At 42.8% G+C, this 25,021-nt stretch overlaps 1 protein-coding gene across 1 annotated transcript; it reads left to right on the top strand.

The window, feature by feature from the left end:
* Positions 1 to 9,104: 9,104 nt before the first annotated feature.
* Positions 9,105 to 21,822, top strand: ENOSF1 (enolase superfamily member 1; the record flags this gene model as incomplete). The annotated part of the gene is given in 9 exon segments (XM_081996434.1): positions 9,105 to 9,165; positions 10,617 to 10,875; positions 15,899 to 15,936; positions 15,939 to 15,970; positions 15,974 to 15,985; positions 17,056 to 17,107; positions 17,110 to 17,201; positions 17,825 to 17,866; positions 21,631 to 21,822. Coding segments are annotated over 9 exon segments (780 nt in total).
* Between the last annotated feature and the right edge of the window lie 3,199 nt (positions 21,823 to 25,021).

Raw genomic sequence — 25,021 nt, 5'->3', positions numbered from 1 at the left:
AAAGACTTGCAAAGAATTCCTGACGTCTGTAAGGAATCAAAGGAAAGAAAATCTTCGCTACTTTGCATGCTCTTAATGGCAAACTGGAATTTCATAATGCAGTTGCACAAAACCACTTTTAAAGTGTTACAATCTAATTTACCAATGACATGTGTTTATTTTTTTCCTCTTCCCAACTTATTTTCAGGGTCCAAAGGAAGCTTACTGAAAATACGAGGTAGAAAAATGAGTGTGAATAATAGCAGAAAACCCAATGCTTCAAATCCTTTATTTTCCCAACATTTTATAATCATCCTACTAAAGAGGGAATTGTCTAGAATTAAAGTGATCTTGGGGTAAGACATTTTTAAAGCAGAAGAACTTTGTGGGACCAAGCAATTCTATTCCAGTTCTGTAAAACTCCCTGTGTTCAAAATTACATGTGTGTGCCCCCCCGTTCCCCTTAAAAAAAAAAATGGTACAACTGTATTTGATATATAGTCTTGATCTTTAAGCTTCCTCTTGCATGGACTTAAGGTAGGCAGGTTAGAAGAGAAATTGGAACAGTGAATGACAAACTTGATCTAAATGGTAGACCTCAATAGTGAAATTAGAGAGCATAATGCACTGTGTTAATACTTGTATTAATATAACTGGAAAGTAGCATGAGAGATTTTTCTTTTTTCTTTCTGCATAGCTAATTAAGAATAATGAAGGTAACTAGAAAATGAGGTAATATTTTATAAAATTGTGTTGATAAAGTATGATGATATTTGAACTTGAAGCTATGTAATACAATCAGGGGGGAAAGCCTTTAATCTTTTAAGCTCCAATCCAACAGCAAGCTTTTAAGACTACCTGAACAAAGCTCATCAGGAAAGCAAGACTGAAGCTGGTAAATGGCCACTTTTTAGTCCTTTTTCAGAGACAGGTTTGGTACTGTTGTATGTGGCTTATACGTGTTAACAAGGGTGGGTGCCAGAAATGCTAGCTGTCACTAGTTCAGGGATTTGATTGCACTTTTGCTTTTCTTGACTATTAAAACACACTTCCATGCAGTTACTCTTCCTACTTCTGCCCTTCCTACAGAATTATTTAACTAAAAATAAACAAAAGAAAATGTGAAAGTTTAAAAACTAAAGGGATAAAATATATTTAATATTGTCCGAATATAGTGACATTGAAATTTGCTGGCATTCAGCACAGCTGACACTACATCTAGATTTATTTTCTTTGGTTACTGACATATCAAGCAATAACATCATGTCTTTTACTCAATAATTTGCATGAGGTTCCTGAATTTCTGATCAAGCTTATGTACTTTAATTTTGAAACACTAAACTCTAAACCTAGCTAACAGGTTGGAATTCATATTATCATTGTAAAGCCATCCAACAAATGAATTTCAGAAAAACTGGTAATGTAGTTCTGGTACTAAACTTAAAATTTTTCATGCGTTTACACTACATTGAGTCCAGCTACCGAACAGATCTTTTTAAGAACAGTGCCATCATTTTTCATTTTCCCTCATCACTGCTCATTACCTATACATCTGTGGTTATCAAATTTTAAAAGGGCTTTATGTAAGAAAAACAAAAATAAAACAAAAAAACCACACAGACAAAAATCAACCCAAAAAATACAATGGAATTTTAATTTTTCTAAATATTTTAAAATTAATAACACAATCATATGAGTTTATGTATTAATACAGTTATAACAAAAAAATGCCAAAAATGACACTGGCATTGTTTGGATTTTTAATTACTGAATGGAACAGTTCATTGTAATAACACTTGTATAGTAAAGGAATAAAACACTAACTTAATGAACGTGTTCATTGTAAATGGTTGTGTATTATAAGACTTCTCCAAAAGAGTTTGTATGTTTATGAAAATTTATTTGTTTCACCTGAAGACCTTGATGTGGTTCTTACCCTAATAGAGTTTAAAATTCACACTCACACTTTTTATATAAATAGTAATAAGTTTAATTATGTAACTAAGTATTTTTATAAAGTATGGCATTGTTGAACTGTTTTGCAGAATTGGTTCAAAATAAATTTCTCCTTGATTGCATCTGCTTATTTGGGGGGGAGGGAGGGGAGGTGGGAGGGCGACAAAAGCAGAGTAGCCTTCATCTTGAGGGGAAAAGGAGGGGAATAAAACCTTCATGACTTTTAGGTGTATTTTTATCCTCTGTGAACTATTTTAATGTACTTACATACAAGATGCTGAGTTCATGGTGCGTTATTGCTGTAATAAGGGAGAAATATTCTAGAGCAGTTCAGAAGTCCGTGTCAGGAATGGACTAAAACAATTCTGTCTGGACTTAAAACTGACCCCTGTGACAGACAGACAGACAGACTTGGGATTCTTGTGAGAGCAAGTCCAATGTAGATTCTCACCTGGTGGTCATTGCCATGCTATAGGGCAAACGCATTTTCCTCACTCTTGCTTTATCTGGTATTAGCAGCCACGGCTGACTTCTGTGCAATTTTTCAGGGAATTTTATACATTTGTTCTTGTGATAGCTGATGTTTTATGTCAACTTCACTGAATGTTACCTATCTCAATGACCAGTACAACTCAAACTGCAAATCCTGACATGTATATACAGTGCCACTGTAGACTAAGGAGCTAGTACTGTTTGAGTTTCAATAATAACTAATAACAGCACTAAAACCATGCTTCTTACAGAACCTACGAACTTCGAAGTTTACTGTATTTTTAGTATTTCCTGTAGTGTAATTAATGTTTTACTATTTTTAATGACAACAATCATGTAATTTCTGGTAATCTGTACTTTCCCCATTGTCCATCAGAACCTTGTGATACCTATTCTGCATGCTAGGCCTGCAGATTGTTTCTATCATGCATTGTTTCAAGTTGTAGTATTTTAAGAATACTTTCATACTATTTTGAGTAAACTTCCAAACATAAAAATGTGTACGATCCTACTATTTAGATAAAATACATCCCTTTTTTAGCATAAAGCGTTATGAAAAGAACCGTATGTGTTCTTATTCTTACAGCCACTGAAGTGTCATTTCACTAGGCTTGTTAGTAGCTCTTGCCACTGAAAAGTAGCCTTGGAAAAGATTTGTTTGTTGTTTGTTTTTTTTTTTTTTAAAAAAAAAGGTCTCCTAGAGTTTGCTGATGGGTAGAAACAAGCTGGAATGCTATCTTACCTGTAGTCATCTACAATACTGTTTATTCTAAAACACATTATCCACAGTGGGAATTACTATAGATGAATATAAACAGCTAAACTTAATGAGCCCCCACTTTTGTTATTTATTTTGATCTGTTCAATCTAATAAACTTCTCAGTTTTTAAGTTTTCTGTGAAGATGCCGTAGACGTTTGTATTTGTGCCAACTTGCCCCCAACACACAAGACTTTGCTTAGAGCTACAGAGTCATCTCTGGTTTAAACCACAGGAGCACTCACTTAAGCTAAGCAGTTCATTGAAAACAGGAGACTCAAATTCTCACGCCTTGCTAAGGAGTTTAGGACTAAATTTGAATAACTGATTTGGGCACCTCATCCAATAGCTGTTGCCTTGTGCGAATGCGTAGAAGTGCAGGTGCCTTCACAGCTGTGCATCTTGCTCATACTTCAGCCTGGTCCTAATGCAGGAACAAGCCTGCTGTTGACCTTCCAAGGCAGTGCAGGAGGCTGGCAGCCCCCACCATGCGCATCTCTGGCAGACACCTTTTCAGGACAGGGTGGGAAGAGTCAGTAGATGGGAATGGGGTGGTTGTACCTATTTTTGATGTAACAACCTTGAGCGTAAAACCTGGGCTCTGATCAAGGGTCCTGAGTAGCTGGTGGGTCTTAAACAGCTGGTTGTCAGCTGTGAGAGACTGTTACAAGGTTGTTGAGAGTGGGGAGCAGAAGCCACTGCTTCACCTGCAGCCACAGGCTTAAGCAGTTGCTCAAGGACCAGGTTCTTTTTTTTTCTCTCTGCACTTTTCCCTACTGGCATGCACAGGGAGAGTGTTACTGGAGAAACATGAACAGCTTCCCTGCTTCTCCCTTAGCATAGGGGAGAGAAAGGGAGAGAGTGAGATGGAAGGATGGAGGTGAGAAGCTGAGGGACTACGCTTCTTCACTGGGCAAAGGGAAGCAGGTTGAGGGATGTGGCATAGCAGGTGTCATCTGTTCTCTCATATTTCAGAAAGGAGGTAGAAATGCAGGAGGGCTGAGGAGCATCTGCTCCCTTGTGCGCAGGGGAAATGGAGCAAGGCTAGTGCCGAGTGCTGCTTTTGTTCTCTACAGCGGTTCTGGTCAGCTCACCCTGCCTGCTTCCTAGCAGAGCCCCTTCATATTAGTTGGGGAGTCCCAAGCATCGTTCTGCTGTCATTTGTAAGAGTTAACCTTGATCAGCGTTTAGGGGAGGCGAGGGAAGATACAGAGAGCCTAACCAGCGAGGTACTAGTCCCTGGATCCCAAATTGACAGGGATGCTTGCCTCTGGAGCACAGCCCCAGAGTGATGGCATGTCAGATACTGGCAAGTAGCTTAGCATTTCTTTCCTAGTGCATGTGTGTGGATGTAGAGTTTTGCGTTATGTTTCCTTCCTCTCCACCTGGTACAGCGTGCCTAGGAACAGAGTTCAGACATTACCCATGGGACCCATGTTCTTTACTGGTCCTACCCTTTGAGCTGATTTTCCTTGCTAGTTCTACATGCAAACATGTGCTGCTTCTAGGTAGCACATTGGTTATTTTTTTAACATTCTCTTTCAATTTAAAGGCATATTTTTTGTCAAATGGTAATAACCACTGTTGTTGAGGGATCAAAGTATTCATAGCACTGTGTACTTTTACAAAACATTGACCATCTCCTCTTAGTATTTCATTTCCTTTAAGTTAATAGGAACACATGTTGGCCATTGTGTTGGTTTTGGTTTGTTCTTTTTAAAGGAGAGAGGACAGCTACCTAGTTAAACTCAGCAGGGTCTGAGGAACAGACTGGAAATTTAAAAAGGAATCCTGAATACAAGCACTCTTGATGAATCAGTCATGTACAAACACTGAAGTGGCTGCTGTGAAAGCATTCCTTTTTTTATCAAAAAGCTACTCCCAATAGGAGCACTTCACCCCTCTCTGTGCCCTGCTGCAAGGTTACTGAGTCTCTAGCTGAGGCTACTGATAAGTACGTACTGGGGAATGGATAGATCTGTGCATCTTACATTTGGCCCTAAAAATCCATCCCATGCGTGTTAACAACTCATTTTTTTCCTGGACTTCAACAGGTGCCAGTTGCTGCATTCATCATTCATTCGATACCCCCACATTCATTCACATTTGGGGCAGCCTTCCAGGGCCTCCGTGGCTGATGATCCTTCAGTGTTTGGAAGTCCAGGGTTGTATTTGCTGGGTAAGGAAGCATTTCTGCTCTTTCAAAACCAAAAAAGGATAAATCTCAGTTCAGCACGACTCCTATGATAAAAAGTGCCACGAGTAAGGAGAACATCTAATCATTTGACTGCTTTATCATGAAAAGAGTGAGGATGGCTCCCTGCTTCTCCAACAACTGCAGAATACGCCACTCACAGATGCTCAAGGTGTGTTGTCGAAGAGTGAACAACTGTGCTAGATTGCAGCCTGTGTTCAGTCCTGGCAAGGGCTGAGGCCAAGTATGTGGTTCTGTCCTGAAGAGTTCCCAAGAAAAAGCAAGAGTCTTGGCTCACATTTCTAAGAGCAAAGCTGGTGACTAGGTGACTTACATCCCTTACATCCTTCTACCCACCTTCCTCTCCTCTCAGTTCTAGCCTAGGTGCTCGCTCTTCACAACTGACCAGCTTTTATTTCTCCACCATGTGGCTGTGCAGTAATAGCGTGAACACATGAGAATTCACAGAATTAAAGATTAGAAGCCTTTAGCAGCCTTATGTATCATCTTTTTTCTTTTTTTTTTTTAAATGGAAGGTGCCTGGCAAATTGAGCAGCCTTATTAGAGCAAGGTCAGATTCATACCACTTTCACTGGAGTTTTGATTTTGTTTTATATTACCCTCTTCACTTCTGGAATGGCTCTTTCAAATTGGCCTATGACTAGCGTAAATGTGTATTCTTTCCTTTCTGCTAAAAGACTGCAAGTACAATAGAAATAGTTTCCTTGTTTATATTTTTAATTTAGTGTTATTTGTTAAGGTGTTAAGGCATCAAAACCTGTGCATTTAATCTTCTTGCCACTTTTATCAAAGGACTACCATTTGCAAGGGGAGATTTTTTTTCCATATGAAACTGAAGTTCAATCAATAGCTTCAGTGGGTTTAAGGTTATAGTAAGTAGATTACTAATAGGCTAAATATAATCGCTGGTACCTCTGTCATTAGAATGGCCCCAGCCTTTCCAGACTACTACTGTTTTGAAGAGCAAGTGTGTGTATACTTAGCAACAGATACTCCCCCTGATTTCAAATGATTGTTAAGGTAAGAAGGAATGACCCTCCCTGCAGCTTGGGGATGACAAATGGCATTCAGGAAGATAGCGGGATACACATCCACCCTGACAGGCCAGCCTGCCTTGTGCAAATGCTCTTGATTTATTGACAAAATAGCACAACCCTCATTTGTTTTTCGTCCCAAGACAGACACTGTTACGCCAGGCAATTAGGCAGAAATCTAATGATACGCAGCATCTGTCTTTGGGGTTTCCAAGGCATCTGCCACCTTACCCAACAACCCTTATTACCTAATACATAGCATTTCTCACTCTCAAACACTTCACAAATGAGATCAGTTTCATTATCCTGGATGACAAATTAAGGCAAGGGGTGAAGAGGTATTTTGACTCATCCAGGATCAAGTTGAAGACCGTGACTGAGCAGCAGCCAGAAGCTAGCATTTGGTCTACTGGGAATTTCCTTTCAGATGGGCAGCTTGTAGCATCACCTACCAACCTCGACTCCTGGTCTGGAGCTTGGAGAGGTGATTCCCTAAGAAAATCCTAGATATCAGTAAGACCCCATTATGCCCCATTGTACTGGATTTGTGTGGTAAGGTTTTGGTAGCGATGGGGGTTGCAGGGGTGGCTTCTGCAAGAAGCTGCCAGAAGCTTCCCCTGTGTCCAAAAGAGCCAGTGCCAGCCGGCTCCAAGACGGGCACGCCGCTGGCCAAGACTGAGCCCATCAGCGATGGTGGTAGCACCTCTGGGGTGACGTATTTAAGAAGGGGGAAAAAAACCCCGGCACACAGCATTTGCAGAGAGAGGAGTGAGAACATGTGAAAACAGTTCTGCAGAGCCCCAGGCCAGAGCAGCAGGAGGGGCTCCAGGTGCTGGAGCAGAGACTCCCCGGCAGCCCCTGGAGAAGACCCCGGTGAGGCCAGCTGTACCCCTGCAGCCCATGGAGCTCCACGCTGGAGCAGATCTCCACCTGCAGCCCAGGGAGGACCCCATGCCGGAGCAGGGGGATCCCCAAAGAAGGCTGGGACCCCACGGGAGGCCCACGCTGGAGAAGCTCCTGGCAGGACCTGTGGCCCCATGGAGAGAGGAGCTCAGGCTGGAGCAGGTTTGCTGGCAGGACTTGTGACCCTGTGGGGGACCCAGGCTGGAGCAGCCTGTTCCTGAAGGACGGCACCTGTGGGGGGACCCAGGCTGGAGCAGTTCATGAAGAGCTGCAGCCCGTGGGAAGGACTCACGCTGGTGAAGTTCGTGGAGAACTGTCTCCCGTGGGAGGGACCCCATGCTGGAGGAGGGGAAGTGTGAGGAGTCCTGCTCCTGAGGAGGAAGGAGCAGCAGAAACGAAGTGTTATGAACTCACCACAACCCCCATTTCCCATCCCCCTGCGCTGCTCTGGGGGGAGGAAGTAGAGAAATCGGGAGTGAAGTTGAGCCCAGGAAGAAGGGAGCGGGGTGGGGAAGGTGTTTTAAGGTTTGGTTTTATTTCTTATTATCCTGCTCTCATTTTGATTGGTAATAAATTAAACTAATTTCTTGTCATGGTTTAGCCCCAGCCAGCAACTAAGCCCCACGCAGCCGCTCGCTCACCCCCCCACAGTGGGACGGGGGAGAGAATCGGAAGAGTAAAAGTGAGAAAACTCGTGGGTTGAGATAAAGACAATTTAACGGGTAAAGCAAAAGCCGCGCACGCAAGCAAAGCAAAACAAGGAATTCATTCACCACTCCCCAAGGGCAGGCAGGGGTTCAGCCATCTCCAGGGAAGCAGGGCTCCATCACGTGTCATGGTTTCTTGGGAAGACAGATGCCATCACTTCAAACGTCCCTCCACCTCCTCCTTCATCCCAGCCTTATATACTGGGCATGACGTTGTATGGTATGGAATATCTCTTTGGCCAGCCTGGGTCAGCTGTCCCAGCTGTGTCCCCTCCCAGCTTCCCATGCACCCCCAGCCTTCTTGCTGGCAGCCCAACACGAGAAGCAGGACAGTCCTTGACTGCTCAGCAACAACCCAAAACACCAGCACGTTATCAACATTTTCTCATCCCAAATCCAAAACACAGCCTCACACCAGCTTCTATGAAGAAAATTAACTCTATCCTGGCTGAAACCAGGACATTTCCTCAAGTCGAGTCTGTTTTGCCCATGAGGGTAACTGCTGACTGATCTCTCCCTGTCCTGACCTCAACCCACAAGCCTTTCGTTATGTTTTCTCTCCCCCGTCCAGCTGAGGAGGGGAGTGAGAGAGCGGCTTTGGTGGGCACCTGGCATCCAGCCAGGGTCAGCCCACCACACCCACAATGGACACCTGTGCTACTCCAAAAAGATAGAAAAACCTGAGTAAAGCCTGTGGGCCCTGCACAGCAATTTGGCTGCCACAGAGCCAGCGCATCAATCATCATGTGCAGACAGCGTGGAGCTTCAGCTGGGAAACCGTGCCAGCCCCTGGCACGCTCAGCCTGGGGCTAGCCCAGGTGGCCCCGGGCTGCAGCTAGCCACCGCACAGACAGCCTGCGTGTGGGTAAGCGCTTGGTCTCGGCCTCTGAGGATGGCAGTGACTGTCAGCGGCATCCGCCTTCCCAGCTCGCTGGGCTGCCGCATCTCAGACCCCAGGATACGCGCGGCCGGGCGGGCGGGGGGCTTTTGCTAGGCAGAGCAGTTTGTTACGACAGGACGCGGCTGCGATGGTGTCCTACGAGCAGCGCCCGGTGACGACATGCGCGAGTTCCTCTGCGGCTCTCGTTGCTCCCGTCTCATACCAGATATAACTTCCATACGTAACTGGTTTGCAGCAGTGCTTTGGGAGGGCTTTCTACTGCCCTTGCAGCCAGTAGGTGCCCTAGGCCATAGAATGAGCAATTCCTTCTTTCCCGCTCGAGTCTGATGTTTCACTGACACTGCTGAGTATGTCAAAACCCTCTGAACAACCAGCTGAACACCTCCAAAACCTGTGACTTGATGATATCATGCTTTTTCCTCCTTCAATCTACCTTTGCAATTGTTTCTTACAGAAACGTCTGCATTTTTTTAAAAATCACTTAGCAATCTGGCAAGCACATACTCAGTTATTTTAAACTTCTTTACGGATAAACCGTTATCTTCAGTCAGCCTAAAATTGGAGTCTGTGTATCACCTGGTCTGTTATAAGGTGCTGAACACCCTTCTGTCATCATGAGTGAAATGTGCTTGGTACAACCTGCCTAGATACATAAATTACCTCAGTCACTGTAGTACACGGTTCATCACATCCAAGGAAAGTGGGATGGGATGTTCTTCCCACAGTGCAGGTAGGAACAGCAGAGGAACTGAGACACAGGCAAGTACAGTGTCTTAGCCAGAATCACACAAAAAGGTTCATACAAAACTGAGGTTCAGACACTGGTTTCTCAGATCTCAGGCGAATACCTTGAACAGGGGAGACCTCACAGAACTGGACTTACGGTCTCAGGTTTCATAAGACTCTCTTTATCCCATGCTGCTAAAGAAAATGATGGTTGACACAAGGCTTCATACTGTGTCTGTCCTTCCTCTGTCATTCCGCAGTTTGCTAGGCTTGATTTGTGTGTGGTTTACCCTAACAAAAACCCTTGCTGGGAATATAGGCTGGGAATATTGACGCTGAGTAGTGGTATGTGGGACTGGAAAAAAACAGAATTCAGCCTCAGCCCTGAGTCTTGGGGACTTGAAACAGTTGGACCACAACGGCCATTATGTCACCGCCAGAAACAGAATGCCTTATGAGGAAATGAGAACTTGAACGTGACTGTAAGTACCAAAACAACTCTGGGAGGTGCAGCAGTTGCTTGAAAGGGATGGTATGTAAAGGCTCTCTCATTTATAGAAACGCTGTTTTCTTCAGAGATGTGATCTGCTGGCCTCTGTCTCTTTAACAGCGTCCTGGGCTGTTGGTCTAGGGCAGCTGTTTTCTTCCTTTATGGAGTGGGAGGTGATACAGGAGCAACTCTTCACCTTGAAAGCTCTTTGTAATTATTAATTTTTTTGAGGAAGGGATCAGCATCTGGAAACAGACAAGTATAAGATGAAACATGTCCATGCAACTAAACTGAGAGTGGCCACCCAGATCTGTGTGCAAAGTGAATGGTTCCATGCTGATACCCCAGATTCATAGTCTGTTGGAAAAGGTTACTTCCTGACGTATCAGCTGAGGAAGGGGCCCACGGTCATTCTGTTACAGGCATTCGGCAGTAAATTCTGCTATGCTTTGCAGTCATATGTACTGTCAAGGCTTCCTTTATTCACGTGGTCGATAGAGACATGGGAGAAATTGTCAGCAACTTCGGAGGTTTCTACAGAGACCTCAGCAGCAACAGGCTGCTCTGCTGTGTAAGTTGCTGTTATGCTGTTGTGAAAAGGACAGTAACAAACATGCATTTTGGCAAAATAGTTCAATTTTCATTCTTGGAAATTGAAAATGTATCTGGTGTTAAGGCAAGCCAGTGTGAAAGTGACCACTCAGAGAGTTCCGGGTGGGTATTTGATGCAAGTCGCACACTTCAGCATCTACTGCTTTTGTAATTTTTAACTAATATAGATTCCTCCTTTTTTCCAGTATCCGTGACTTTTCCCCTTGCTGTGTTATCAACAGCGCTGTCTCGGGTGAACAAAATATCATTCAACAGGAACTGAGACATCAGTGAGCATCAAACCGCTGTAGATGACATTGGTGGATGTACATTTGTTTGCTCAAGAGATTGGACCAGAGAAGGGTGCTGTGCACTTGGCCATAGCTGCTGTCCTGAATGCTCTGCGGGCCAAGCGAGAGAGAAAGGTTATGCTCATGGGATCTCAATATAAGAATGCTCATTAATTCAGAGAGATTCCCTGTTCCTGGTTGCCCTCACTTGCACATCTGGTCTTGATTTTGCATAATTTATACATATGTTTAGCTTTAAAATATCAAATAAAGTACAGGCATCGCCAAGTTCTTGGAGACTCTGCACGTGCTTAAATTTTGCAGGATGGAAAATTGTAGCAACTGCACAGTGCTTAGCCATGGAATTGGTCAGAACATTTCAGCGTCATTTTGTTGGAGCTCTGGCATTTCTGAAAGAAAAGATTTTTGCCTAGCCCTGCTTATCAGATGTTTCTCTGTATGCCCTTCTCTTGATTTCATCTTTGTTACTTGGAGATTTCAATCTGAGATTTTAATCTTTTAGCCACTTCCTTACTGAAGATGCTGATCTGGGAGCCAAATCTTGTATAGTTAGCATGTGACTGGATATTAAAAATAACCTATTTAGGCAGTGATGGCAACAGCCATAAAGGCGGCCTGGTTAGAAGGGATAATTACTGAACAAAAGATATTGTCTGCTCAAAAATACTGACAGAGAAATGGCTGCCAGCCTGGAACTGCGAGCCTGGGGACTAGCCCCATGAACCATAAAAAAAAAAATCCTTGAAAAGTGCAGCTCGCCTCTTTGAAGTGCAGCTGGGGTACCTAGAAACCACAGACATCCACAGATACCACTGATAAAAAGGGACTGTAACAGCAATTTATCATTTGAGAAGGTGGAAAATAGTCTGAAAAAAAAAATTGCTCTAAAGGAACAGAAAACAGCATCATCTATTGTCTGTTACAGGTGATAAATAGAAATCAACAGCATCTATTGGCTGCTCAATGTCCTACTCCCTCTTACATCTTTGTGATATAAAAAAAGACTTAATTTTTATCCAAAATGGAGCCTCTCTTTTTCTAAGAACTTCCCAGTTGAATCCCACACGAACTTTCTATGAGCTCTTGGGCTCTCTCCAGGGACGCCTGGCTGAAACCAGGGTCTGTGATGCAGATCATTTTGGAAGTGACGCTCTGCCTGCTGTCTTACTGGCTCGGTCTCTCCTCCCTCTTTTGGGGATGGTTGGTGCCCCTCTGGGATCTACCTGTTCCCCCTCTTTTGGGGATGGTTTGGCTCCTTCTGAAATCTGTCTAACTCACTGCATATTGATTGTATATATATTCATATAAGTAATATATCGTAACTATATCTGCTGTTATATTGTTGATAAGTTTGCCTCATTAATGATAAGTTGTAGTAAGCTGTAATAGTATATAGCTATTTGGCTGCTGCTCTTACTGGTTGTACTACAATACTGATTAATGCTATTCTTGATTGATACCATACTATTGATTGATATGATATTATTGATTGCTGATAGTAAATTGTAATATCTTGATATAGATTCTATGATTCTATGATTCTATGACATATTCATTCCTATTCATTTTGTTAATCATAAGGTATGTTTGCTAGTGGCAATTTTTGTGGTAGAAGTATACTACAAGTATAGCTTTTGGTGATTTTTGCGGAATTTGTGGTAATCTGTAATGAAGTAGAGAAATTTAGAGGATAAAGCCTCCATGTCCCTGCATATTACAGAATCCTACAAACCCAAGGTCATGATCTCTCCACACCTGTAGGCCAGGTAATCCTTTAGGTTGTGACCGTCAGCAATTGGCCTTTTGCTCTGTGGCCTTAAAACCCTTGATATGGTGGAGTCCTAGTCCAGAACTCGTACTTCAGACCCCTGCAGGAGGACAAATAATAACCGTTGCAATGTTGCTGTGGCCATGTCCTGACAGGCACAGCTGGACATGCTGGCTGTTTGCAAGTCTTCTGATTTAAAGAGGACAGAAACAGCAACCAGCTGTAGCTAGCACTGACTGCAGCCGCCGCGCTGCACGCTCCTGTACCGCGGCTCTCGGGGCATGCCACTGCACTGCCCTGACTGTAGAGCCTGCAGGGGAGAGTTGGCTCAAGTCCCACCGGCTCAGGCCCGCCAGCACCCACTCTTTTCTTCACTTCTGCTCTGTTGGATTGAGCCTTCACGTACCATTGCTTGCGAAAGCAATCAGCGACCTTCATCTTGCCATAGTCCGAGAGCGTAATACAGCCCCAAAAAGAGGCTCATCCAAAAATTCACAGAGAGACATCTTAAATGTCGAAAGGGTGGTTTGTATGATGATGATTTCCAGCAAGGGAGCGGGCAGGAAGGAAGATCACCATGTCAGGTAGCTGGTGTGAGGTGCTTTTTTTTTTCTTTTTTGATAATCACCCCACCAATATCACTTCCATAATGAAACCAAGTTAAGAAGGATGCTCAAGCCTTAATGATTTCAAGGGGAAAGTGTCAAATGTTCTTGCCTGGGGTTGAGGACCACATTACTTTGGTGTCAGTAATTAATTTTGTGTGCCAAATGTAAACATGCTTGCACTTCATGACACTTCCTTAATGAAGAAAAAAGCATCTGTGTGTTAACTGTTTTATGGCATCCATGTGATTCCAGTTATTTAATTTGTTTTGTTTTCTAGCTTCTGTGGAAGTTGCTAGTTGACATGGTAAGGAAATCTTGTTATATTTCCAGTCTAAAGGCAATTGGGAACTCTTGGGTTTAATTGTATTAGAAGAACACGTGTTTTAATTGGTGTCCAAGCTAAAAAGGTCTCACAGCTCATTTCAGACAGAAGCTATTTCCCCAGCGGCAGGTGTTACTTTCTGCTCGGAGGTGTCCTTCCCTCCCAACACGCCCTCTTCACGTGTCTACCCTTATGCAGAGATGCAGACTAGCCCCTCTTCTGGGGAAGTGGTACAGCTTGTCTTGTCTGGCTCTAGCGTCACAGCCAGCAGTGGGAACTGATGTCTACTTAAAGATGGTACTCTAATCTGTAGGTCTTTGTTTGTGATTTGGCAGAGGAGCTGCTTTTCTTCAAGGTAGGGTAACTGGGGAGTTGATTTACTTTTCTTTTAATCGCTGGGGGCTTTTTTTCCCAAAATAACTCCTTACTGAAAGCTGAACTAACCACTGAATACTAAAAAGTAGAATTGAACTGTGTATGCTACCATTGCCTGCTAGCAAATGCTTGGGCCTACGTGTGTTGATCTGTTTACTGAAGTGATCAGTCATTTTGGGGGAATTCTGTTCAGTTTTAAGATCTAAAAGAGCCTGTTCTAAGAGAACCTTTCTTTTTTCCCTGAAAGCAGGAGGTGTAACAACAGGGGTGCTTCTCTGACTTAATTTGACAGCTGAAAAGTGTGATGTGGCTTTCCTGTTTGGTTTTTTTACTCCTGCTTGGAGAGAGTTTAAAAGGAAGCTGAAAAGGGCTTATTATCAACTACTCACAACCATGAAATTAGGCACACACGTACACGTTTGGCAGTGCAACATAGGCTGATGAGGTGGTTGGGGGAGAAGGTTTAGAGTATCTGCTGTCGCAACTCCCTGCTTGTTTCAGAGAAATTGGGAAAAGACTGACAGCCATTCCTCAGGTGACTAGCATTACTTGATCTCTTTCTCATCATACTGTTTTATGCAGCTGTGTTGGTTTAAGCAAGGAGCTTACACACATAGGGACACTCAGGAGAGTGATATGAATTAACCAAAAGTGTGATCATTAAGAGTGTTAATGAAAACACATAAAAGCTGTGCTTGGATAGCTATGTTCAGAAGCACAGTGCCCTTAGCCTGCAGTAACTTTATAGATGAGAAATGAGATGTCTCCTTCACAGACAACATGAACCTCAAAAGTTTTATAATTGCTGGTTTCTTCTAGAACTTCTGGTTGCCATGGCTTTGAGGGATGCTCAGAAACTCTCAGCAGCAGAGGACCCTTAGCTTCCTTTTTAAAGCAGCATCCTTATTGCCAGAAGGAGTTGCATGTGCTTGGCTTTCTGTGAAATAATTGTGAAAGCTTTGGACAGTTTATTGGTGCCAGATTTAGTTAATACAGCTTCTATTTATCTTCTGGGAAATATACGCCTTGGTATATCTAGAAATAGTGTTGCCGAGTCATGGGATGTTCATCCCCAGATTAGAAAAATTTATTGTGTGTTACAAGTTAGCTGGGTTGAGGAGTTTGGTTCAGCTGGATGTTATTCATGTATCTGATCTCATTTTCTCATGGTTTTCTTCTACCTCCTAGGAAGAAATAAAAACCTTATTCTTACTCTGAAAATGTGTAAATTAGTATTATTCTACATGCAGTGTGGCAGAGTTATTTGGAGATGTGTAATTGGTGTAACTTCGCTTGCAGTTACACACATAGGCTTTGAGAGAAGGCTGGACAATGGGTAGTAAACATTTGTATTGAGTGTTATTCTTCTGTGATTTATGCTTTGAACGGATGAACTAGACCTACTCTAACTCTTCCAGGTCTATTGTATGGGCAGTGACGACTTTGCCTCTGTATCTCTCTCAGACACTTCCCCCTTCTACTACTGCATTAATGCTGCATTGCAGGAAAACAGTAATGGTATGGCAGAGCTGAGGGCTGATACAAGTGAAGATAAATGTATTTCCATCGATTTATTAAAAAAACCTTGCTGTTTTATTTTCAGAGTAGGATGACGCTTACTCACAAGGGAAGAAAAGTAATAAGAAAGTTCTGTCTGTAAAACAGTGATGCTAAAATTGTAAATTCTCGTTTATGGATTCCAGTTTACTGCTGTATTAATCATTCAGAAGCAATCTATATCTTGTTGCAAATATGCATCTAGGTTCAAAGTAAAAGTGGGTGCAGATCTGCAGGATGGTATTTCAGATGCAGATTTATATGGGAAATGATTGGCTGAGACGAAATAATGGTGAATATCACTTTTTGCTACTATACTATATTATTTTCTATTTAAAACCATTAGATTAAATATCACTCATTATATACATTTCTTGACAAATATTTTTTCTTCCTTCTTCAAATCCTAAATAACGATGGAAACAAATGTTGATATATATCAAGAGTACTGTTGGACATGACCAAAGTAGATGTATTACTAAGAATTTTATCCTGTATTTTTGTGCCAGAACTTCCATTCAAGTCTGTGGGGGGACCCACTTCCAGGATTGTCTTCTAGACAACTTAGAGGGAGGCTTCCAGGGGAAAGCCTGTTAATATTTTTTCATTGATGTTTGGCCAAAAATAAACTGGAAAAGAAGTTTTTTAAACTAAAATATTTGAATGAAAAGGAATAATTAGACAGAAGTCACACATTTTGATTTGGAAATGTTACTCTGTTGACTGCTATGGGCTGGATTCTTTGCCCCATGTGTTCCCTGACACGCCACAGCCGCCAGCCGACTCTGGGTGCTGCAGTGAAGCATGAGGCTTTCATGGGATGCTGTATATCATGAAATGCCAAACTAGGAATTCTGTGAATACAGGATGGCAAAGACCTCAAGAGCCTGCAGAGGAAATGTGTCATTTTCAGACACTTCACTTTTTTTAGGGAGAAAAATTCTCCCTTGTGTGGGAGAGAAGTCCTGCTTGAGAAACTCATCTTATTTAAACTAATGAATTTTTTTGTTAAGAAGCTTTTCTGCTGAAAATTTCAGGCAGCCATGTTCAACTTTTAGGATACTTTACTCAAGTATATGCTGCTGAGAGATAATGATTCCCACAGAAAACTCTGCTCTACTTCCTACAGCTCCTGATCTGCTTGGTTCAAGCCTAGTCTGGATATTGCTATAGTCATTGCAACTCAGTGTGAGTGTGGCCAAAAGTACAATACGGACAGAACGGCAATTCCAGTTTTTCATTTCCTTTCTATTTCCTGAACTTCTAGCACTTCACATTTTGCAGCTCTTTTTATGAGAGTTTGACAGAAAAAAGTCAATAGAATCTTTCAGTGTATTTGATTCTTATTTTCCTTATCCACAGATGCTGGATGCAAACCAACAGTGGGAAATAAAGGAAGCAACAGAGTGGGTCACTATCCAGCTGAGTTTAAACCCTCGTGGATTAAGGAGCCAACTTTTCCAGATGAGGATATGCACGACCAGATGGGACATGCAACTATTCCAGAGTTTGGAGAGTTAATTTTTTTTGTTTCAATAATAGTAATGCAGTGACTCCAGTCAATACTGTAGCATAATGTTGATACTGTTCCTCCACACATTCAGAGTTCAGGTTGAACTAGTTATTCAAAGTACCATTAAATATATTTGCTACAGGACCTTGACACACATTCTGCACCTGTATTCCCTTAAGTTTAAAGAAATAGTTTGTTTCTAAAAAAAATACTTAAAAGGATTGCAATGCCTGCATGAGGAAGGCAGACAACATTTAGTATGAAATGTGAATGGACTTTTTCTTAAAATGTGTGGTTTCCAGTGGAATTGGAAGTTCAGTTCAGAATTTGTGCCCCAAACACACTATACTTAGCAGCACCGTTAAAACTCCAGATGTATAGTATGTGTATTTCTTTACTGCTCTGCACACCCTGCTATATAATTCTTTATGTTGCCTGTGAAGCAGAGAATACAGAAAAAAATCAATAAAAAGTTTTATAACGTGTGTTACATTTTCTACAAAATGAGTAGAAAACAGTATGATGAATCAACTGTTATTCTATCCTTCATGCTACTGAGTAACTCTGTTGGGCATTAAAAACCAGAAGCAAGTCTGAATGTTTGTTATTTCCTTGCAGACCTTAGCACCGCTAGGAATTGGTGTAGCCACCAGGGAACATGTAAGAATATGTACACGTGTTCTGGGATTTTCCCTAATTACTACCTGTTTAATGAAACGACAGCATAACCTTTGGAGCTGGTGCCAAAAATCCTTTGTTTTTCTCACTAAAGTTAAATACTACAGCTGAAAATTACTTGGTATCTATTTCAGCTATTCCCTTCCAAGGTTGCCTCCCCTCACCTTATCTCTCCGGTTCATTCTTCCCACACACGATTTCTGTGAATAACCTGGAAATATCTGATTTTTAAATTATTGTTATTATTATGAGAGTAACTGCTAAAATGCCATATTTTCACGGCAGTGAGAAATATGAAAGAATGCATCCATGATCATTATTGCACATATGAAAGGTAGAGAAGCAAGGCACAAAGAGTAAGTCCATGCCGCTCCATGGAGCACATGGCAGCTCCATGAGATGACTTGGATAACCTCTGTGCAGAACAATGTAAGCTGGACAATGTGGTCCAGAAGCTGCAAGGCTTCTGAAGCCAATACCCCCTGTAGCCCAAGAATAATTATCACAGCTCCCACTTTGCTCTGTTGGTTTGGTGCTTAAGCGAGTGTTTTGTTCAGCACAGCAGCACATGCGTAGACATGACCTTGCTGTGGCTATATGGAGTGTTTTTCAGAGTGGAGAGGTTCCTGGCTCCTCTTCTTGTATCAACTCTATTTGTGCTGCACTAACTCAACTGTAAAGATCAGAATCGCAGAAAATCATGCTCTTAGCAAGCTGTAGTTCATCCTCTCAGTGGCACCAGGGGCTCTGCCGGGCGCGCAGGGAGGGCTGGGGAGCCAGGAGCCGATAGCATGGCTGGCAGGGCAGGTCTGGGGGCGACAGCCAGGGTCGTCGGAGAAGATTGCCAGACAAGTACATGGTGAGGAGACAGCTCTGAGGGCAGAGTCTGGCCCTGTGACAGGGAGCAGGGTCAGACACAGCCCAGTGACTACCAGCCTGTCCATGGTGATGAAGTCGGACCCAGGTCAAGCTGGGCCTTCAGCCTGCAGTTCAGGGACTGGATCAGGGAGGTCCATGGCTTGGCACAGCTGCAATGTGACAGGAGATGTTCACACCTGGGAGTAGCTCAGGCATGGACTGGGGTCCATGGCCTGAGCTGAGATGGGTCCCGAGGGCAGGTGTGAGAGGAGGAGGCCTCCGGTGCGGCTGGGCAGGGCCAGCAAGGCCACTCCTGCCCTCCGTGCCCTGACTGCAGCTCTCCCCAGTGCCCTGATGGCAGCTCCCCCCACAGAGGGATGTGTCCTCCCACCCGACAGAGATCTGGGCTCAGACGGGACTTGCTGAGGAGTGACTTAATTGCTGTGTGGTATAGCGGGCATTTTAGGGGACACAGAGCCAGGGCAGGGACAGGGAAATGGGAAAGGGACATGGCAGAGGGGATTGGAGCCAGGTGGGGGGCTCAGGCAGACCCTGAGTAGCCGCAGAGGCTTGGCAGGCTGATGGCAGGGGTGAAGGGGGGATTCTCAGATAGCCCCTGAAGAGCCCCTGAAGCCCCCCTGTGAGGGGTTCACTCAGAAGTTTGGGCTTGGGCAAGGGCTGGTGCTGTGGGAGGGTGAGAGCACAGGGCCAGGCCAGGTTTGTAGGGCAAGGCCTTGCGCAGCCATGGGCCTGGCTCTGCAGTGCTGGCTTAGAGCTTGAGATAGCCTACAGTAACTGACAGAGTGCCACCACAGCCAGCTGCTCCCAGGGGACCAGGGGTTCCCCATGGGGGCAGCAGGGCAGAGGCCTCCCAGCCAGGCCCGTCCCACCTCCAGTCACGAACAGTGGGGTAGCCCCAGCCCCAAGCACTGGGAACCTCCCAGGGGACAAGTGTGGGGATGGGCTCAGGCCAGGCCAGGCCAGTGGTGTGGGAGTGGGGTTCAGGATCAGGCCTGGTGAGGGGAACCAAGGTCAGACACAGCCCAGGGTGTGTCCGGGCAGAGCCGTGTCCAGGCAGAGCCGTGGCCGGGGCACCGGTCCATGGCCAGACACGTCCACAGCTGTACTGTAGCTGGAAGCAGGTATACCTGAAATGCAGCCCAGGCAGAAACTAAGGCCCACGGGCAGATGGTGTGGGCCTCAGGAGGGACTGGTCAGGATGGGGCCTGTCAGTGCATGCGGTGCCCTCTCTGGCCTTAGGAGGAATTTAGCTGATATGTATGCAGCTATTTTATAAGGTTGAAACCTTTCCTTTTCCCCAAGGAAACTTGTTGCTAGCATTAGTAGTAAGTCAGTGCCATCAGTTATATTTAAATACTTTTCACATGAAATATTTTTAATGAGTCCAAAGGCCAGAACTAATTCCTGGATATATCATAAATAGCAAGGTGTCAATAGACAGGCTGGTACCTTTTAGAATACCAGTCTCCAACATAAAGTAAATTGTTTTTTATTGCACCTATCTTTATGCCAAATCTTGACACCAAATCTAGAGAGCCAAACAATGTGAATTAACAAATTCTTGGTTCCCTGCAGCAACCGGAGACGACAGTCACTGCATTAGCATAGTTTCTCTGCTGCCAGTTTCTTATGCCAAGCCCTGCTATCAACATATTTTATTGTGCTTTTCACTCTCAGCTGTTGTCTTCCAGTAGATAGGACACTTAATTTAGGGAGGGAGGTGTTTTATAATGAACACCTATTAGGATGGGTTTGGATTACCCATTAGTGTAGCCTTGCTTTACAAAGTAAAAGCCAGTCCTGAATACTGGCTTTACTTGATGGTTTGTATAACCTTTTTCTTCTTTTCACCATAACATCTGAGAACCACATAAGCATTAAATACATTAATGTATTTATCCACAGAATTCCCCTGTGAATAAGGGGAGTACTATTATCCATACTACAAACACAGGAAATTAATGTGAGGCCTGAACTGACTGAACAACTTAGATGAGCTCCAGACAGGAAATCTGTAGCACAGCTAGAAATTGAATCCTGACTCTCATCCAAGCGTATCTTGTCTACAAGGCCATCTCTCATCTGGCTGGACTTGTCTCCAGAAGAAGGAATGATTTCCTACAGCAGAATCACTGCTATGTTCACTTTAGCTGTCTCAAAGTGGGAACAGCTGCTCATTCACATAGGCAAGCACAACCCAAAGCTGTGCAGTCCTGAGCATGCTGGAGTGGGACTAAGATAGTCCAGTCCCCAGCGTACCGCAGGTCCCTGCCTGGGGACACGGTTGGGTGAACAGAGAGGGGTGAGTTGGCTCCTAAAGGAGCCTAAATCCTATAAAGATTTTGAGGCAGTCTGTGAGGCAATTATCTGGCAGAGCTGCCTGATCAGTTTGTGTAAGCATTACATAATGGTTTCACTACAAACTCAGCCACCTTTGCATGGGTTAAGGCCCCGTCCTTGTCCTGAAATGGAAGAGCCATTTTCACTTGGCATTTTTGCTTCACTTTCACTTATACGGTTCAACATCCAGTTACGGGGCAGTAATTTCCAAACTCATTCCAATACAACTATGCCTTTTGGCACAGAGTGATTTTTTTCAGAGTACCTCAGTTCATTGTGTCAGGTATAGTGTTCTTAACATTACAAGTATAAGCTGATTATTTTTAATATTGGCAGCATCCTTGAACTTCACTTCTCCAAATTCTCGTGTGCTCTCTTATTTAAATGGACTAATTAAAATAATTTGGATTTATTGAGACACACAGGAGGGACACTGTACAAATGTTTTTATATGAGTTGCCAGTAGCTCTTGTAGTGTGTTCATTTGGGAGACTTCAGGTCTTAACTTTTTATTTTTTCTCTTACACTGCCACAACAGAGTGATATTTAAACAGCTTTTACAAGCTAAGGCCTTGAGTTACCTCCAAATTGACAGCTGCTGGCCAGGAAGTGTGAATGAAAACTTGTCTGTGCTGCTGATGGCCAAAATGTTCCGGAATAAGGCTCTGCAAAATGCAGCAGCAATGAGAAAATCTTTCTCTCCCCATCCTCCAAGCTAGTCTGATTAGTTTCTTCAGCTGTCATGCATGTGATTTCTGAGCATAAGCTTGCATGCACTGCTGTAATTTTCTTTGTTTTGTGTCATGCCGCAGGGCTGTGCTAAACGGCTCTTGATGTCTTGGTATTGGGCACTGTTTTCTTGTAGTATGGACTTGGGGGTGTCTGTGATAATATTTTATTATATCCCAGAATCTGAAAGCCGGTTAGTTATATGAAATACTCCAGCAGCAGTTGACTATGGCAATTGTTCTTTTTTTTTCTTAAAAAAGATGTTGCTACATGGTGGTCACAGCATGCATTTGTCTTGTTACCCTTCAAGCCCACCTACCTGTGGACTACATAGAGAAGTTAGAAGTGTGGATTAAACTTCAAGCAGGTGAAAGTGAACAGTGTGTGGGTTTGATAAAGGTACTTGAAACCTGGGCTGTATTCCATATTCAGACACTTCACAGATGCCAGTCACTATGGTGGCAATCTCACCAAGTCAGACTAATTAACAGACTGTTGATTCTGATGGCTGATCAGGTAGGTGTTTCTCTCAAAATTCAGAAACAGTTACTTGTTTTTTCTGACCCCTCATCTATCATGCCAGATAACTAATATTCTTTCTGGTATTGCAGCAAGGCCAATTTTGCCATGTATCATAACACAGCAGAAATGACGTGGTTTCCAAAAACTTGGAAACCTCCATAGAGGGAGCTGGTATTTGAGCAAACTGGTAAGAAATTCATTTGCTATCTCCAAGTTGATTGAATTGCCTTGAGAAGTGGGGAAATGATAAAAGGATGCATTCAGAGGAGGAATGACAGAAGAGAGGCAACTCTTCAAGGCCAAATTGTGAGGCAGGATGAGCATAGCAGTCAGCAGGGCAAACGGTAATGACTCAGAAATGCTATGGATATGCAGAGCTGGGAAGGAAGTGACTTCTAAAGCCACCTGCACAGCTCTTTAAGTCATCAGCTGGGGAGCATGAGGGACAGGGAGCTGCTGGAACAGCTTATTCATAAGGAAGTCAGTCCCCCTTCTCTCAGTAGGCCTATGGGTTCCTTTCATAGCTTCCCAAAAGCATCTAACAATGTCTCGTGTTTTGTCTGAAATACTGCTCATACACAGCCTGCAGTCATACCAGTCATCTTTGCAAGCAGTGAAAAGTCTTCATATTCTGCAAATCAAAATTCCTTGACTATTTTGCTGTTTCAGTCTGTATGTTCAAACTCTTTGAATATTGACATTCTTTGCTTGAAATCATAGAAGTCTGATACCTATTAATTGAAAATATGTGTATTTTCACTTTTATTCACATTCAAATCTGCTGCATAAAATCTGAGACTGCTAATTCCCACTAGTCAAGCCCTGAGGCCAACATGTTGTTTCATATCCTCTCTGGCTACACTTGCTAAAATGCCCTGCAGATTCCACCTTATCTGACCTGTTACATAAAGTGGTTTCCAGCGAAAGGAACTTAACTTGCTAAGTGTAGGCAGAACTGTTAAGTGAATTTGCAACCTAAACTGTTTTCTTGCACTTTAGAGGGCTGTATATACACTCAAGAACCTTTAACTTATAAAATATGCACATGGTAAGAAGTTGCTGACAACCTACAGCTGGGAGGTATCATTAATGAGGATGACACCTGGAATATCTGAACTAGGTGACTTTAAAATATAACACTAGTTGAGCTGAGATGAGGTTTATTAGAAGGAGCATGTGTCATGGCTTTCAGGTTTAGTAACAAGAATACTGCTACTTTTACCTGTGAGTTCAGTAGTTCAAAAGAATCACAGAATAGAATCATAGAATCATTACGGTTGGAAAAGACCTCTAAGGTCATCAAGTCCAACTGTCAACCCAACACCATCATGCCCACTAAAACCATGCCCCAAACTAAACCAAGACCCAAGTGCGTTTAACTACAGCTTGGCTACTGAGTGTCCATTAAATGCAGCCTCAGAAAAAGGCAGGTTTGATCCTTCCATGTCTCCAGTTTCTCATATGATGTCAGCTGAAATAGCACATAACTTGATCACCTGTGTTCAAGAAAGATGGACTACAGTAGTAACGAGAAGAACCTTTCTAATATGCAGTGGCCTACTTACAACTGATGTACTTACAAAAGGTAATGACATCCTTTTTCTGCAATCTTATTGTGCTGGGCTTAAATGTCAGGAAAAGAGAATGATTTATTTTTTGAGCACATGACATGGCACTACAAAAAATTTAGTCTGAAGATCAGTGATCAGTATAATGAAGATCAGTACAGTGAGATTTGCAAATAATTTTGAAGCAAAATATGCTTCTGAAAGTTATGATCAGTTTGGTTTAAGAAAGATGCAGCGGTCCTCTTCTGCAGGCCCCTGAATGAATGAAATCAAAGCATACTGTTTATTAAATTGTTAGAATTATCTCAAATTGTACAATTTTACAATGATATTTACCAGTTTACAGACTTTAAAAATTCATCAAAAAATTACTATGCATTTCTGCATGTGCTCAAATATGTATTGAATATGCTATGTCTGAATATTAACCATAGATTCATCCACAATTGAATTCCTGAAGAGGAATTTTATAAGGTCTGAAGTTACCGCAGAAGTTGCAAGGATAAGAGAGATGAAAGCTGAATTCTGCTAAGATATAATTAATGAGCTCAAATTCTACAAATACTACTATGTCTAACATTTACTGCTCCAAGCTGCAATATTAGTCCATATATTTGTGGAATCTGGTTTTAAACGATGACAGACAGATTATTACTAATACTATCTGCTAAACTCTGTTTAACTAGAGCTCTTTTTGATTTATATCAAATTCATCATTCATGGAGGGTTGATGTTATGTGGAGATTGCATTTCAGACGAGGGTCCATTAAGATCTTATGTCTTCCTGCTGGTTCATCTATGAAGACCATGGGAAGTTTGCGTTTGGTTTTCCTCGCTAGATCTCACCTTCCAAGATCCTAAAGTAAAACAGAATTTACATTTGCTTTCCAAATTTTACTTCCTATTACCTATAAACCAACATACTAAAATTAAATATGTCTTCCAGCATTTTTTTTTAAAAAGCTTTATTAAACATATACTCTTTAGAACATATTTCAAGACTTCAACAACCTTGAAGGAAGCCTCTATCATGAAGTTCTTATTTTCAGTAATAAATAAAGCATGTAAGCAAGTACTACACGACATAGTAACTGAATGG

This window comes from Phaethon aethereus (assembly GCF_964289735.1).
Source record: "Phaethon aethereus genome assembly, chromosome: 2".
NCBI classification, from domain to species: Eukaryota; Metazoa; Chordata; class Aves; order Phaethontiformes; family Phaethontidae; genus Phaethon; species Phaethon aethereus.
Note: the sequence above shows the minus strand (reverse complement) of the source record. Positions and strands in the feature narration are given on the sequence as shown.